Below are 16,476 nucleotides of genomic sequence, written 5' to 3' on the forward strand. Positions count from 1 at the left end.
TGAATGATACCTTTAGTTAGGTGAATAAAGGCAGCTGGGTACTTAATATTTGGGGGGCAGGTCACTACTCTCCCTAACCTTAAGGAGCTATTCATTCTCTTTATGGTGACTTTAACAATATGGTAAGTACAATTTATTGGACATCTATTATGTCAGGTACTTTGCCAAGAGTGTTAAATATATGATCACCGATGCATTCCTCCAGGCCTAGTTCACAGTTCTTTTACCCCACCCATGACTTATACCCCAAGTTGAATTAATAATGCCATTACTGATTAACTGATTTTTTGATTAACTGATTATTAATAACATTCTACTCATCCTGTTCACTCCTTTAATGCAACACTTCTTTCCACAGCCTACATTTCTAACTATCCCACTACCTACTGAACTTGGTAAGACCAGTGCCATGTTTTATTCCAATTTCCCAGCATCCTAAGTACCATATTCTGTTGAGTGAATGTTAAGTGGAATTTCATGACTTCAAACTCCATCGAAGAACCATGGAATTGCTGAGCAGGAGGGCACTTGGAACCTTTGCTATCTACAACGTTCTTTCACGTATGAGAATTAAGTTAGAACAAGTAACTTGCCTGAGGTGACGTAAACCTGGTGGAATGACATTAGAATCCAGTTCCCTTGCTTTTCAGCCCAGTACAGATGCTAAGGAAACGCAAGTAAATATCTTTATTTCCCAATCTCCTGGCCCCACCCAAATCCTATCAGCAATTGGCCTTTGGACCTTCAGGCTATTTCTGCAACATATATTTTCTAAAAGAACCCACTTTTAAATACAGCTTTTCTTTCGAAGCTCCCCATGCCAAACAAAGCCCAAATTCCAAATTGGTTGGCTTGCACTATAGCATCAGTGTAAAAGTTGAAACGGGGAGGCTTCTGTCTATACTTCTACTAACAAGCTCTTCCCACAAGCACCCTTTGATTCACACAAATCAGAATGCTTTTCAACACACACACCATGCTCTTTCCTCCCCATCTCTTGAGACCATGTTCGATGTTCCTTCTGAATAGAGTATCCTTCCTTCTTCTCAGCCTGGTGAACTTTAATAATCTGTTCCCCCTCTGGACTGGGAACTTCTGGCACAGAACAGAGAGAACTGGCTTTAGCCTCACACAGCATTTGGGTGGCTTTTGTGTCCAGCACCTAGCAGCAGCGCCCTCGATAAAGTTCACTGCGTGATTCTGTTTGGAAAATTACAGAAATGTAACTTACTCTTCAGGGTTGTAAGCAACTGTTAAACAAAACTTTTCTGTTTAGAGGAAAAATAAGTAAATATGTTGGCTCATTCAGTCGTCTTCTCCTTCTTCTTTTTTCCTTTTAGTCTGCTTCATCTGTTATGGCTGCCATTCTTACTCCCTCTGTGAACTGCACATTCTCCCAGCACCCCTGCCCCTGGACACTTGTGGGAGAGGAATCCACAAATTCCTCTGGGGCTCCATCAGTGGAACAAGTTCTCAGTAGCTGGAGGAGATCTGGGTTGCAAACAGGAAGTTTTCGTACTTCTGGCTACTTTGTGCCTGGGGCAAAAACTGCAGAGTCCACCTGGACACCGTAAAAGAGAATGACAGAACAAAAGTAACCTTCATTATCCTCATCTGAAGTTTTTTCTGTGTGGACATTCTGACCCAGTATCACTCGGGGCTTCCTTTACCAGAACTGTTGTCTAGCATGCCCATCAGAATAGACCCGCAGTAAAGTCAGGTTTGAGCACCGCCTCCCCCACAACTCCCTTCCTTCACTTAAAGAAATCTTGAGCAAGACATTTAAAATAATGTTTTGGATTTGTAAGTTTTTAAAGCATTCTGAAGGACTTCCCTTTGGAGGCTGAGGGCCAAAGAGAAGCAGAGATTGGTCCCCTCCGTCTCTAAATCCCTTTTTCCTCCTTCAGTGCCCTAGACCCAATCTTGGCCCTTTGGCTCCAAGGGGGCAAGAGGCACCTTCCCTCCACGGGCGTGCCTGGCCTCGTCCACGACACCCATTAGTTTCCAGCCTTCTAGGGCATTGGGGGACTCCCGACCACGCGTCCACGGTCCTTGCCCAGGCGTAGGGGCCTCGGGGTCCACGCCGTCCCCAGCGCAGACAGAAAGGATGTGGCCAGCCCTGGGGATGACCTCGGCCATCTCGCCCCTAAAGAACCCCGGCCACAGCCTGCGGGGCGGGTAGCCCAATGGGCAGCCTCGCTCCGGAGGCGGGCTCAGGCCGGAAGCCACCCCGCGGCACAGCGGCCCCACGAGACGGCGCCCGCGCCCCCGCCCTCTCCGGCACGGGCTCCACGGCCAAGGGCGGCAGGGGCCAGCCCGCTGGGTCCCCGCCGCGCTCTTTGTCCTGGCCGCGCGCGGGCGGACGCGTGCGCCCCCCGGGTGAAGGGAGGCGCGGAGAGAGCGCGCGGGAGCGCGCAAGGAGAGCTCGCGCCCGCCGGGCGCCGGGGGCGCGCGCCCCTCCGCCAGGCAAGCAGCGAGCACGCGCGCTGCCGCCGCGCCCGCCCCTCCCCCCGCGCTCGCCTCGGAACTTGCTGACTGCGCGGCCGGGAGGAGCCGAGCCGGGCGGCGGCGGCGGGAGGCCACAGCGCGCGGGGGTCTCCCGCGTCCCCTCCGCCTCGCCGAGAGCTCGCGCCCTCGCCCAGCCGAGCTCCTACCCCCCCTTTTTTCCGAAGGCGCTGGGCGGCGCCACCCTCCGGCCGGAGCCCGGCACTGCACAACCCCCTCCGACTTTCAATGTTCCACACTCCCCGGCCAGAGCCTCCTCGGCTTCTTTTTTTCCCTCCCCCCCCTTTCCCCCCCCCAGCTGCCTCCATTTCCTTAAGGAAGGGTTTTTTTCTCTCTCCCTCCCCCACACCGTAGCGGCGCGCGAGCGGGCCGGGCGGGCGGCCGAGGTAAGGCGGCGGGGCCGGGGGGCCGCGTGGGGGGCGGCCGGGGCGGCGGCGGCGGCGGTGGGGGAGGGGGCGGGGGCGGGCAGCTTTGTTCGCGCCGGGCGCCCGCGCCGCCGGTGTCCGCGAGCCGCGGCGGGGCCGGCCGGGCTGCTCGCATCACTTGGCGCCCGGCGCGGCGAGCGCTGCCCGCGGCCCCCGCGCGGCCCTCCCCACAAAGGGCCGCGGAGCTGCGTGGCCGCCGCCGCCGGCCGCGGCTCGCCTCCGCGGGCGCGGAAATTTGTTGCACTTCTTGGGGCTTTGTTTGTTTGTTTTGCCTCTGATTTTTTTTTTTCGTTATTTTGGACAAAATGTCGGTCCGTGATGTAAAAATTGAGCGAGGAACCTTGATGGCATTGGGAGCTTTGCAGAAGGTGCAGTTTGGATTCTGCTTTTCCCAGGGTGGCAGCTCGGTCTTGGCCGGATGAATCTTCGCTGCTGGCCGTGGAAACGGCTAGAGCAGCTTGTTAGTTGATTTTTAAATTCCTAAGTGTTGTATTTAAAGGCTTACGTGCACAGAGGAGGAATCGCCACCTTAAATAAGCATATGGGCGATTAACAGGGTATGTTTTCCTCTCGGAAAGGGAATTTGGTAGCTTTGACCAATGTCAGTATGTAAATATTTAGACGTTATTAGTGACTTTTTAACATTTTTCAGCGAGATCTGTTATTTACAGTGTGTCATATGTTATTAATGCTCGTTGCCTAAGTTCCCTGGCAAATCTGTTTCATGCCTTCTGAGAAAGTAGACAATTGATAGATTGTCCAAGGGATGGAAAAAAATGTGAGTGGGTTTTCTAACTTGAGTTCGGTAAATCCTTGAACGCTGGCGTTGCGAGACACATCACCTCTCCTGTAACCTTGCTGTGTGATGAGATAAGTGTGAACACTTTGAAGTGTTTTTCATTAAAATACGACTTCAGGTGAATATCGAGAGAAGAAAATGCTATTGGTTTATTTCTTAGACTTAATATTTCCTCCCTCCCCCTCCTCCTTTTCTCTTTAAAAGTTTTCCAAGAAATAACTTCACCAAGATGTCCAGTGATAGGCAAAGGTCCGATGATGAGAGCCCCAGCACCAGCAGTGGTAGTTCAGATGCGGACCAGCGAGACCCAGCCGCTCCAGAGCCTGAAGAACAGGAAGAAAGAAAACCTTCTGCCACCCAGCAGAAGAAAAACACCAAACTCTCTAGCAAAACCACTGCTAAGTTATCCACTAGTGCTAAAAGGTAATGTGTCAAAGGATAAAGCACATTATCAGGTTGTCTTCCAAATGGTTGGACACTTTTGTTGGTTTTACAGAGCAGTGGCATTGGTTCAGAAATACTTCGTGATCACTTTTATTTGCACTTGAATGAGTTGTCATTCTTTAGGTGGTATATAAGCCACCTCCCTGGAATTGTACTTTTAAGTGAACTTACTCTGTACTTTGGTAACTTCAGTAAGAGTGTCCTTGAGTAGAGCCTGGACTAACATTCTGACAGATTGTTTTAGGAGTTGGCAAGGAAAATTTGGTGAGCCCAAATTAGCTGGTACATTGAGGATGTTCCTTTTTATGAGTCATACTCTTCTTCATTGAAATTGACACTTCTAGAGATCAGCAGTGCTTCTCCATGAAACTTAATGATTAGAAATGATTATGTTTGCTAGAAAAATTGTAAATTCAAGGCCTTGGCTATATTTGAAAGCAGGTTTAAAATTGTGCTCCAAATTTGCTTTCAGTTTTATAAACATGACTTGAAGTCATGCATCCCAGGTACTACTTTTTTGTAGTTAACTTATGGTTATGGCTTGTATTCTTGTGAATGCAAATAAAACAAAAAAGTAGCCATTTATGATTTTGGATGGCACTTGGCTATTGAAAACTTCATTATATTTGTGACTCTTCACTCTGAAACTTGTGGATATGCTTGACATGTTAACACTCAACAGCAGAAGAAACATATTTTGTTGGGTATATATGAAAGGTCATTTGTTTTCCGTTGATTTCTATTATTTTTGATGGCAAAAAAAAAAAAAAAGATTCTGTCAAGGGTCTCCACTGTAGTAGTAGGGGAATATCCATGAAATCTATTTAATTATATATCAAATGTGTCTATAGCATTCGCCAATGTTGACATTTTGTTGATTTTTATTGATCACAACTAAAGGAAAAAGAAAATACAAAAACTGTTCAAATATTGCATTCTGTAGTGATTTATAAGTAATCTTATTTTTCTATGAACTTTCACCTCTATCAATAACCAAGTATTAATAATTTGAGAATGTTTTATTAAATAGCAGCAGTCTTTTAAATAATTTAGAGTCGTCCTCAATTTGCTGTAATCTTGCTGAGGAACATGTTAAACACGTCTTAAGTTTTGAAAGCATTTTAAATTTGAATAAAATCGGAGAACTGCTTTTTTCCCCCTTAAATAGGCTGTCTATCTTATTATTTCTTTCCTCCCAGATTTATTCAATTTTAGGGCTGTAGTTAAGATTAAGGAAACAAAATTGGTTAAATAAGAATGTCAGAGTCCTTTAGAAGTTTTTCACTGATAAAGATGTTTGTAAATTTTAAACTTTTTTTGACATAAAATATTGTCAAAACTGTTAACGTACTCATGTAATAACTTGTTAATTCTTACCTCTGTAAAAGTGACTTGAAGTCATTGTCAAATATTCTACTGCTTTCCCTCCTCCCTTTTTATCTCATTTGCATATAAGCTTGAAAAGAGAATTTCTTTGGTAAAAAGTGTTTTAAAATAGATTTTATATCCTTTATTGAGTACTAATAGAGGACTATTTTTCAGATCAGGTGTGAATGTCATACTTATTTACAGTAGCAAGTGAGAAAAAAGCTGCAAAGTTTCTGTTAAGGGATTTGGGTTATGCCTCTGAGAACAAAGAGGAAGCAGCCATGTTAGCATTACTGAAGGCAAAGCCAGCCTTGCATTTAACTGCATGGTGGTAGAGGGCAGTGTAATTCCCCGGTTATTCTGTAGACTATCTCAAATCCTTTTTGTCTGTTCTCATTTCACTAACAGAATTCAGAAGGAGCTAGCTGAAATAACTCTTGATCCTCCTCCTAACTGCAGGTAAGAAACAAATTTTGTTGTTTTGATGACAAAATGTGGGAAAATATCAAAAGATTAATGTATCGGCTTTGGATATGTGTGCTGCAGAAGAAGCTGCATTTGCTTCTCTTCAGCTTTGCAAGTGGATTAAATAAAAATTGTCTAAGGTGAATTAAACAAGTTCGGGGGAAGATACTCCTTATCATGTATCATACATTTTAGATTTTTGAATATACTGATTTTGTGCTTCTTACTGACATTAGTGTGAATGGTGCTGATTTTTGTTCTGTTGTAACATTTCTGTATAGTGTTTTCTCAGAAGTACATTGCAGAAACTTCTAAAATTTTCTAAGCTTTAAAGTTACTGCTTGTGTGCAATCTGAACTGACCTTCCAAATTTAGAAATTGCTGAATGTGGTGTTACAAAATGTAAATGCAGTAAACAAGAGTATAGTTTCTGTTTGATATATTCAGTAATGTGCCTTAAGGACAAATTTTTATGTGCTAAGCTAATGCTTTTAGTTGTTTTCTAGAGAATGCATTGTTGAAATTATTTACATTTTAATCAAATGTCTTAATTACTTGGGAAAATTCTTATTAATTTTGGTTCTTGAAATATGTCTATGAAAAGGAGTAAATGAATTGGAATTTGTAGGAGCAGTTCATTTCAATGAAACTCATGTAGAATAATTTAAAATTGTTGGTTGGTGTAAGGTGCATTAAAAGTAACTGGTTGACAATTTTGTTTGTAAACGTTTTTTCAGTTGTCATACTTAGTGCTTTATTTTCAGTAGTGACTTTATGGCTTCCAAAATTCATCAAACTCAGAAAAATAGTTTTGTAGATAATTTACATACAGATATGTGCTCAAGAGCGATAATGCTGGCTAGAAATAAGGCAGTGTTAAGGTTTGATATGAAGATGTTTTCTTGTCATAACCTGTGTTTTTGCTCTGTGTTATGTTCACTTGTGATGATCAGACGTATCTCTGCATTCTACTTGAGATATAATTGGGATTAATTCAGTTGCTTCTTGTGTGTATTAACCAGATCCTTAGATAAGGTGATCTGATCCTGATTTATTCAGTGAATTAACAGTTTTGCTCATATTTATGATCAGCTATTTGTTGAAAAGGCAAACATGAATGAAAATTTTAAACAGGTAGTGGTATGTCAGATTTCAAAGGATTAAGAACTGTGCTGTCCAGTAATGCCGAGACTAGCCACTTGTGGCTATTGACTGACCACTTCAGTTGTCCAAAATGAGATGTTCTCTAAAGGTAAAATACACATTGAATTTTGAAAATTTAGTATGAAAAAAAAATGTAAAACCCCTTATTGATTTTTAAAAGTATGTATTACATGTTTAAATGATAATATGTTGGATATGTTTTTATATACAATGTTTTAAAATTTTATTTTTTTTTAACATTTTAATGTAGTTACTAGAAAATTTAAAATTATGTGTGTGACTTGTATTACATTTCTTTTGAACAGTGCTGCTTCAGAGAATAAATAAATCAAAATATTCCTTCCAGCCTTCTCATTGGTGTGTCAAATCTGTAGCCATTTAGTGAGGTCAAGTTAAATTTGCTCTTTGGAAGAATCACTTAACTTGCAGAGTGTATTCTATTTCCCTTTATAAAAGATATAAAGATCTGTCAATTCAATACTCTTTAATGTTTCAAAATTGCATGTAAGGTCAATCATTTTTAAAGGTTGCTGTTGATTTTTTGCAAATGGCAAAAACTAGTGTACATAAATCTAGAGCATAAATCTAGAGAGCCTAATAGACAATGTGTTGAATGCCCTTGGAGCTGTAGTGTAGTGTTGCAGTTGCTGAAGAAGTATGCTTTACGTGTTTAACCCAGGAGTGGTTCCACAAGGTCACTGAGGATTCATCCTGTAGATGAAGTCGAATGTTTCTAGGAGGCAGAAAGTTTAATTTGTTTGTTTTTCTGTTTGTATGCCATATTCATTTCAGTCCATGAAGTGATGCTTCAAGTTTAGTGATCAGTGCAATAGCAAACCTGTGGGCTTGGGAACAATAACATGGACTGGATCATCTGTGCTTTCCCTGGTCACAGTTTGGGATGATGGCAAACTTTTTCAAATTACATATTTCAGGGGCACCTGGGTGGCTCAGTGGGTTAAGCCTCTGCCTTGGGCTCAGGTCGTGATCTCAGGGTTCCGGGATGTAGTCCCTCGTTGGGCTCTCTGCTTGGTGGGGAGTCTGTCTACGCCCCCCCCCCCCGCCCCCGCCTCTCTGCCTTCTTGTGGTCTCTGTCAAGTAAATAAAGAAAATCTTAAAAAACAAAACAATTACATATTTCAGTTCTCTAGTTCTTTTAATATTTAAATTTCATTGTGGCTGTGTGACTAAAGAAAACATAAACAGAAAATTATGAGTTTTAATAGGGAACTGGGAGAAGTGTCTTACTAGTTTGGGGATGGTTGTTTTCATATGTTTGATGTGTAAAATAGCCAGGTATTTTTGTGTCTTTTATTCTAAGTGTCAAACTTTTTTGGGTGGGAGATGATCTAGTTCTTGTCCTTGACAGGAATTTGGAATATTGTTTAGTGGAAGCATTTTAGGATTTTGAGCTAAATCTGAATTTGTGTTGTAATCTTACCTTCATATCAGATATGTGATAGATTATGGTATTGTAATTCACAGGTGCATGGGTGAGAATTTTAGCTTTACAGTGATTGTACAGTTTAAATTTATTAATTTATGTTATAATTTAAGATGGGAGTCTGTATTAATAAATTCTAAAATGTGTGAATTCATATTGTTTAAACCTGTGAAATCTAATACTTTTTTGACTTTGATGTCTGACTTCCATATGTAGCCAATTAATCAGAATTCCATTATGGTTTTGAAAATAATTTTTACAAGCTCATCAAAGTATGTGACAGATTTAATTCTTCCTTAGGGAAGAAATGTAGAGTATATCTGTGTACATTCAGGGAAAAGTTGATTGAAATACAACAAAACTCAGCAAAACCAAAATTACTCAGATGAGATTAAGAATTCTCTTGGATCCTTCACTCCCTTCCTGTGTTTTATTAATAAAATACCCTTCTTCTTATGTATTTCCTTATTATTATATAGCTGCATCTAATATGTATACACCATGAATGATCTTAGGATAGACTTAACTTTGAATTAAGTGTGTGGCTTAAACAGGTTTGAATATATTTTGATAGTAATGATACTTCTTTTCCCGATAGTATAAAATTTGATAAAATGTTATTTCCAATGATTTGATGGCATTTCAGTTTTTAGGTCTTAGAGTTCCTTATTAAGCCAGAGCATTCTATTTTTTTTTTTTTTAAAGATTTTATTTATTTATTTGACAGAGAGCGATCACAAGTAGGCATAGAGGCAGGCAGAGAGAGAGAGGAGGAAGCAGGCTCCCTGCTGAGCAGAGAGCCCGATGCGGGACTCGATCCCAGGACCCTGAGATCATGACCTGAGCCGAAGGCAGCGGCTTAACCCACTGAGCCACCCAGGTGCCCAGAGCATTCTATTTTTTTATGACTTTTTTTTTTTAAAGATTTTATTTGTCTGTTTGAAAGACAGAGATCACAAATAGGCAGAGAGGCGGGTAGGGGGTGGCGCGGAGCAGGTTCCCTGCGGAGCAGAGAGCCTGACCTGGGGCTCGATCCCTGGACCCTGGGATCATCACCTGAGCTGAACCAGAGGCTTTAACGCGCTGAGTCACCCAGGCACCCCAAGGCCAGAGCATTCTCAGCATAGGAATTTAATATTTATGTAGTGGCTTTAATTTATATTGTTTACATATTGTATTCTAAATTATGGTATAAATATTTCATACATCAGTGAGAATGAAGGAAAGTTGTGTTATGGACATTTCCCTATATGTTTTTGGAGAAAGTGATTGACTAGAATTGTTGAGTAGTATTCTATTAAGACATTTACATTCCCACTGTTTCCTGGAGGGTGCCCTTGTCCTCTCACAGTAACCACTTATTCAAGTGGCAAATGTTTAGGAAATTGTTGGATTTTTAACTCTACCTTTAATTCTTTCCATATATGAAAAGGCACAAATTTATACTTCTTATACTATTCTTCAATATATTGAGATTAAAGAATCTGTGTTAAAGTTAGATATTCAGGAGCATTTGTACATAGTTTTTGGATGTGGGAAAGGCCTTCTCCTTGGAGGGAGATGTAGTAGTATCAGGTTATTAACAGTATTAATAATGTGTGTGCTTGTAGAGCTGAAAGATACTATAATACTTGTAAATTTTGCTAACATCCTTCTTTTAAAAATAAAATTAATACAAGAAACAATTAAGTTCTAAACCAGAAGCTGGCAACTCTTGTTTCCTCATAAACCTCTCATTGTCTAACTGTGGATAAACTCTCCCTTGTGTGGGTTACCGCTGCTTGCCACCATTTTCTAGGGTAGACTAGAACTTTGCTGCTCATAGGGTGCTCTTCAGATCAGCAGTGTCTACATCACAGCTAAGATTGTTAGAAATGTAGAATCTTGCCTCTGCTGCAGAAATAATGAGTCAGAAACTGAATTGCAGCAAGATTCCCAAGTGAATTGTATGTATGTTAAGGTTTTAAAACATTGGTCTGGGTTCAAATCCCTGGTCTGCCTCCTATTATATTATTTTAGATCAGTTAGGATATATTTCTGTCTTTCAGTTTTCCTAAATGTAAAATGGAAATTAAAATAATCCCCCATAATAGGTTTATTGTTAGGATTAAATGAGTTAGTATGTTTTAAAGTTTAGTAATGGTGTAAATTAGATCAGTAAAGTGACCACAGCATAGTTAAAGGGAGAGAGGCAGTTTAAACACATGCCCTTACTCTTGCTAGCATTTTCTCTAGTGGGTCAGCATCATACTATAGGAGTAATTTTACTTTAAGCAGTTTAGTGTCTATTTGAGAACACATCAAACAAAATTTTGGTTGTGTGTGTGTGTGTGTGTATATGTATATATATATATTTCATATATATACCTTGGAATATTTATATTCCTTGCAACTTCAGTAAAAAAGAAAATATAAGGACATTGGGCAAAGATGAAAAACTAGTATATCCCTTTTAAAGGAATATACATAGAGTTAATGATACTTAATTCGATAGGGAATGCTCTGACTCTCTCTGAAGTAAATTGTAATGAAAAATTTTAAAATAAGGGTGACAGTTATGTTTTCCCTTTTAAATACTCTGTTATAAAAATTTGCAGTTTTACTGAGAGTGAGATTATATAAATATTTGTAAAATTAAGATTCTGAATTGATAAAGTTTGCCAGTTACCTAAACAGAGCAATTTTTTCCTTGTCTTTAATTTTTGGAAGCTTTTTGTAATAATCAAAATAACGTGTGGTATCTACATAACTTAGTTGCTTATACATCCTTTTATTTTAATTTTATTTTACTTTATTTTGGGGGGAGGAGAGGGAGAGAGAGAGAGAATCTTAATAAGTAGGCTCCATACCCAGAGCAGAGCCCAGCTTGGGGCTCAAACTCAAAACGCTTAGATCATGACTGGAGATGAAATCAAGAATCTGTATGCTTAACTGATTGAGCAACCCCCTTGTCCCTACAGTGCTTGATTTTTAAAGTCTTTCACATTTTTTTCTGATTGTTGTTATTGTTGATATTAGGCAGTGTATGCTATGTGAAGGAAGATACCTCTTTTGTAAAATGAAACTGTATCTCTTTAGTCATCTAATTCTTATATTTTGAAATCTTAAAAAAATTTTAGAACTTTTTAATAAAAATTAAATCTTAATTGGAAGCTCTTTTTTTTTTTTTAAAGATTTTATTTATTTATTTGACAGACAGAGATCAGAAGTCGGCAGAAAGGCAGGCAGGCGGGGCGGGGGGGGGGGAGGGGGGAAGCAGGCTTCCTGCTGAGCAGAGAGCCCGATGGGGGCCTTGATCCCAGGACCCTGAGATCATGACCTGAGCCTGAGGCAGAGGCTTAACCCACTGAACCACCCAGGCACCCCGATAGCTCGTTTCCTTAAACAGATAAATATGGAACTACTCTGACTGAAGATGTTTTCCGTACCACCCCTCTGTGGTCATCCACTGATGGATAGCTCTTATTATTTTATTAATTAAATATTGGCATCTGCACAGACTCTGAAAAATCATGAGAATTTTTTTTTTGGAGACTTGGGCATTACTGATAATTTTAAATGATGTTTTATGTTTCATTAAGCTAATATGAGCTTCTACACATGAAATATGTAATACCTTATGTTGATGCTGTATACTATAATTATTTACTTGCTTGTCTACCTCCTGCAATAGTAAAGCATTCCTTTGAAAGGAGGATGGTCTTCCACATTTTTGTAACTCTTGCTTTTAGATTGTTTTGCATTGGAAGATTTGTTATATTAGTAGATAAATTGAAGTCTGTCAAATTGACAGGAATAGAAAGTCCAGGCAAGACTCACTTTGGACTGGAGAAGGTCTCCTTAAAATTCCATATAGGTGCACCTGGGTGGCTCAGTCAGTTGAGTGGTTGCCTTCAGCTCAGGTCGTGATCCCAGGGTCCTGGGATGGAGTCTTGCTTCAGGATTCCTGCTCATCAGGGAGTCTGCTTCTCCCTTTCTGTGATCTGTCTCTCAAATAAATAAATAAAATCGTTTAAAAAATCCCATATATTCTTTTCTTTTTTTTCATAGTTATGATTTTTAGTAGTATAATTATTTGAAGCATTTAGCTCCTGTTTCTATTATAAAAGGAAATTGATAATTACAGTAAGCTTAATTATTTGGCTCATATGTGCCAGCATAGCAGGAGGACCCAGTGCTGTTGTGACCAAAAATTTTTTCCAAAAGAATGACTTGATTGAAAACAATATTTTAACCCCAAAAGGTCACGTTTTTATTAGGGACCTATTATGTTCAAAGCATATAATATAGTTAGAACGTAGGTGAAAACCGTCTATGCATTTACTACCAATTGTTTTGTCACTTTTTATAGTTAAACAATTGGTACCTTATTCCCTCCTTGAAAAGAGTTGCTCTAACATGTTTAGTTACAAGAAAATCAGCAAATTTTTCTTGCTTTGAGTGCAGGGGCATTTGGATTGAGAATGGAGAGCTTGATTTGCCATTTTCATCTTCCCTACAAAATAGAGATAAAAAACGTGATAAAACCACTTGTAGATTGAGAGAAATAGAAATGATTTTTTTCTTCCTATACTGCTTTTGACAGGGAAGTATATTTGACATTTTATTAGAATCTAGAAGAAGGTCTCTTTAAACTTATTCTTTCTTTTGCCTCTAGATCAGTAGTTCTCAACTGGGGGTGATTTTTGCCTCCATACTCCTCCCTACGAGCTCCACCCCCCTCAAAAAAAAAAAAAAAAGGTCTGAGGAACAGTTGTCAATGCCTGGAGACTTTTTTTTTTTTTTTTTTTTTTTGCTTTCTCAGCTGGGGGAAGAGGAGTTGCCACTGATACTTAGCGAGTAGAGGTCAAGGATCATGCCCTTCAGTGTGTAGGACAACCCCTCTACAATGAAGAATCATCTGGGCTAAAATGTCCCTAGTTGAGAAATCCTGCTGTAGTTACTTTGATACCTTGCCACCTGAATTGTTGCATAGATTTCTTTTTACCATTTTCCTGTCTTTTTTTTTTTTTTTTTTTTTTTTTTTTTTAGATTTTATTCATTTATCTGACAGAGAAACAGGTAGAGAAGCAGGCAGGGGGTGGGGAGTGGGAAGCAGGCTTCCCACTGAGCAGAGAGCCCAATGCGGGGTTGATCCCAGGACCCTGCGACACATGACCTGAGCTGAAGGCAGAGGCCTTAACCCACTGAGCCACCCAGGTGCCCCCCATTTTCCTGTGTTTAGTGATGACTGCTTAGTACATTCTCATACACCTTCCTCTTCTCCCATACTATGGTTTACATTTATTGTATATTTTTTGACATGTGTGTATATTGTTTTTTATGTGAAACCACAGGAATGGCTACCTTGAATACTTGTTAAATTATGGTCTATTGAAGCCAGAAATGCTTTCGGCAGTATTTTCATTTCTTTTCTGTCTTCTACCATTTAATTATACCTCTGCATGATCTAGCTTTAGGCAGTTGTATCTGTGTTCTACCAGAAATATTGAAGTGTGGTGCATCAAGGAGAAATACCATAGGAAAAATCATTAAAATTCAGCTTTACATTGAATTTTAAACAGGTTAGAAAGCCATGCTCTTGATTTGGTTTTTAGTTTCATCATTAAGACAGTACAGAGATTATTCACTTCTGTTATTGTTCTAAGTCCACAATCTTTTATTTCCAACCCTTGGGGCCAGTTGTGTTTCAGAGTACAGAAAATTTTAGATTTTAGAAAGGGAATGTGATATGTTTGCTGTACCTTATGTCACAACTCCAGTGGGATCTTCAAACACATAATATATCTACACCAAAAATGTATGAATATTTATATTAAGTGGATAAACAGAGAATACAGGTAGTTTCAGGTTAGTTCATGTTTGGTGTTTCTGCCAGATTATTTTTCTCCAGACTTATTTTAAAAACCTTTGGTTTTTAGAGCTTTTGGGATTCCAGAATTGTGGATCAGTTGACTGCAGCCACTTACACGAAAGAGTGTTTTGAAGTTGGTCTGCTTTCCTTTCTTTTACCTGTTTCCTAATAGCAGTTTTCAATTTCTTACTTTTTATTTTTGGATAATTGCTTTTGTTGCTGTTGTTATATGACTCATATGTTTAATTAGAAAAAAATTTTAGACTCTTGATTTTAGAATTCTTTCCTCTTAAGGTGAAACTGTAAGTATCAGTTTCTTTTTAAGTTGTGTATATTGGATTACTTTTCCTTGGTTACTAAATATTGTCTTTTAATCATTCCATTTTTTTCTATAAAGAATTATACCAAAAGCAAGACATCCTTTAATACTTAAACATAGGACTTGCCATTTTTATGTATGCATTTTGTCCTGCAGCATTTGAGTACAATTGGTCAATAAAAGGATACATTAAATTTTGCTGTGCTAACAAACCAACCTAGAAGTCTCATAAGCATAAACATACAAAGGTTTATTTCTCTTGCTTGTATGATGAAGTCTGCTGTAGGTCCAGGAGCTCTCCTGGGTAGCTCTTCCACTTGTGGACTCAGATTGTACTTCTTGCATCTTGTAGCTCTGCCATTTGAAGCATGTGTCTAAGCAAGAGAGGTAAAGGGTCACGTGCCAGCTTTTAAGAGCTTTGGTCTGGAAGTAGACCTGAGTTAATCTCCTGGCCTCAGCTAACCGCAAGGTGGCTGGAAAATGTGGGGGACCATATGGATATTCAGTGAGAAATCAGTTTTTCTGCCACAAAGGATATATACTTCCATTAATAGATGACTTTCACTCTTACTTCAAAAGAGGAAATAATAATTGAGCATCCAGCCTGACACTGGACTGGATTCCATAGTATAGTACATGTTAACACACTAACTTGTTTCATTCCTAGAAGAACCCTCTAAAAAATCATTCTTGTTAAGATTTCAAACCTGAATCTTAGAGTAGTTGAGAAGATTGCCAAATGTCACGTATGTAGTGCATATACATAACAGATGCAGGGCAAAAATCTAAGTTTACTTTTTGACATAAAAGTAAGGACTTCTGCTTTTGTACAGAACTGCTTAAGAGATCTGGCAAAAACATTCAGAGTTGATTATGGGTCTGTAGGTGCATGCTTAGTTTAAGTATATCTCCCCTTTGTTTGTTTATAGTTCCTTGAAGGATCCAAAAATACTGCTTGTTGTAGGGTTTTAGGACCTGGTATGTAAGGTCCAGATGGTGAGTTGAAGAAAAGTGTTTCCTTCTTTGGCTTGGGGGTGCTAGGCTTTCTTACCTTTTTTTTTTTTTTTAATCATTTAAGCATTTTTTAAAATAATTTAAGCTCCCCCCCCCCCCCCCCCCCCAGGGAGCATTCCCCAGTTGTCAGCTCTCTTGCCTTATTCTCTTCTCCTGTAAGAAAGAAGGTCAGAGACTGAGTATAGTCATAACGGAAAAGGCAAATCTTTGTTCTTTGCCTTGTAGTTCTTTGTGTATGACTTTCCTGTGGGCAAAGGAATATCTTTAAATCTACCTCTGCTTTTTTCTCTGGAGTATTGTGAAGCAGTCCATGTTTATGAATTGCTTTGAAGTTGGAAAAAGTCACTCTGCAGATAAGAATTCCTGGCTTTATGGAGAAAAGTCCCAATCACATAGGATTTTAGGAGAATTTGAATGCTGATTTCACAACACCGTATGCACTAACTGTTTTTTGATACTGGCACTAGATCTACTTTTTAACAAATTTGGCTTCATGTTAGAGTCCTCTTAATTTTGTCTTGTTTTTTATAGTTTCATAGTTCATTTAATCACTGTTTTTCCTAAATTTGTGAATTTGTACAGAAATTATTCCCAGACAGTAGTATGGGGATTTGCTTTCTTCTTATGAGTCTCTTTGGAAAAGGAGCTGGTCCACTTGGCAAAACAGACCTACTA

General features: G+C 39.5%; 1 protein-coding gene across 3 annotated transcripts in view; it reads left to right on the forward strand.

Annotated features, from left to right (window-relative positions):
- Positions 1-2,781: 2,781 nt before the first annotated feature.
- UBE2E3 (ubiquitin conjugating enzyme E2 E3) overlaps positions 2,782-16,476 on the forward strand; it is an 88,874-nt gene continuing 75,179 nt past the window's right edge. The window contains exons 1-3 of one of the 3 annotated variants that reach the window (XM_032356113.1): positions 2,782-2,891; positions 3,934-4,152; positions 5,950-6,000. In XM_032356113.1, coding sequence (XP_032212004.1) covers positions 3,959-4,152; positions 5,950-6,000 — 245 coding nt within the window. In that variant the 5' untranslated portion in view covers positions 2,782-2,891; positions 3,934-3,958. Of the gene's footprint in view, positions 2,892-3,059; positions 3,299-3,326; positions 3,488-3,933; positions 4,153-5,949; positions 6,001-16,476 lie in introns of those variants that run through there. The other 2 variants (XM_032356115.1, XM_032356114.1) reach the window with 2 other exon arrangements.

The sequence above is a fragment of the Mustela erminea genome, chromosome 8 (genome assembly GCF_009829155.1).
Source record: "Mustela erminea isolate mMusErm1 chromosome 8, mMusErm1.Pri, whole genome shotgun sequence".
In the NCBI taxonomy this organism is placed as follows: Eukaryota; Metazoa; Chordata; class Mammalia; order Carnivora; family Mustelidae; genus Mustela; species Mustela erminea.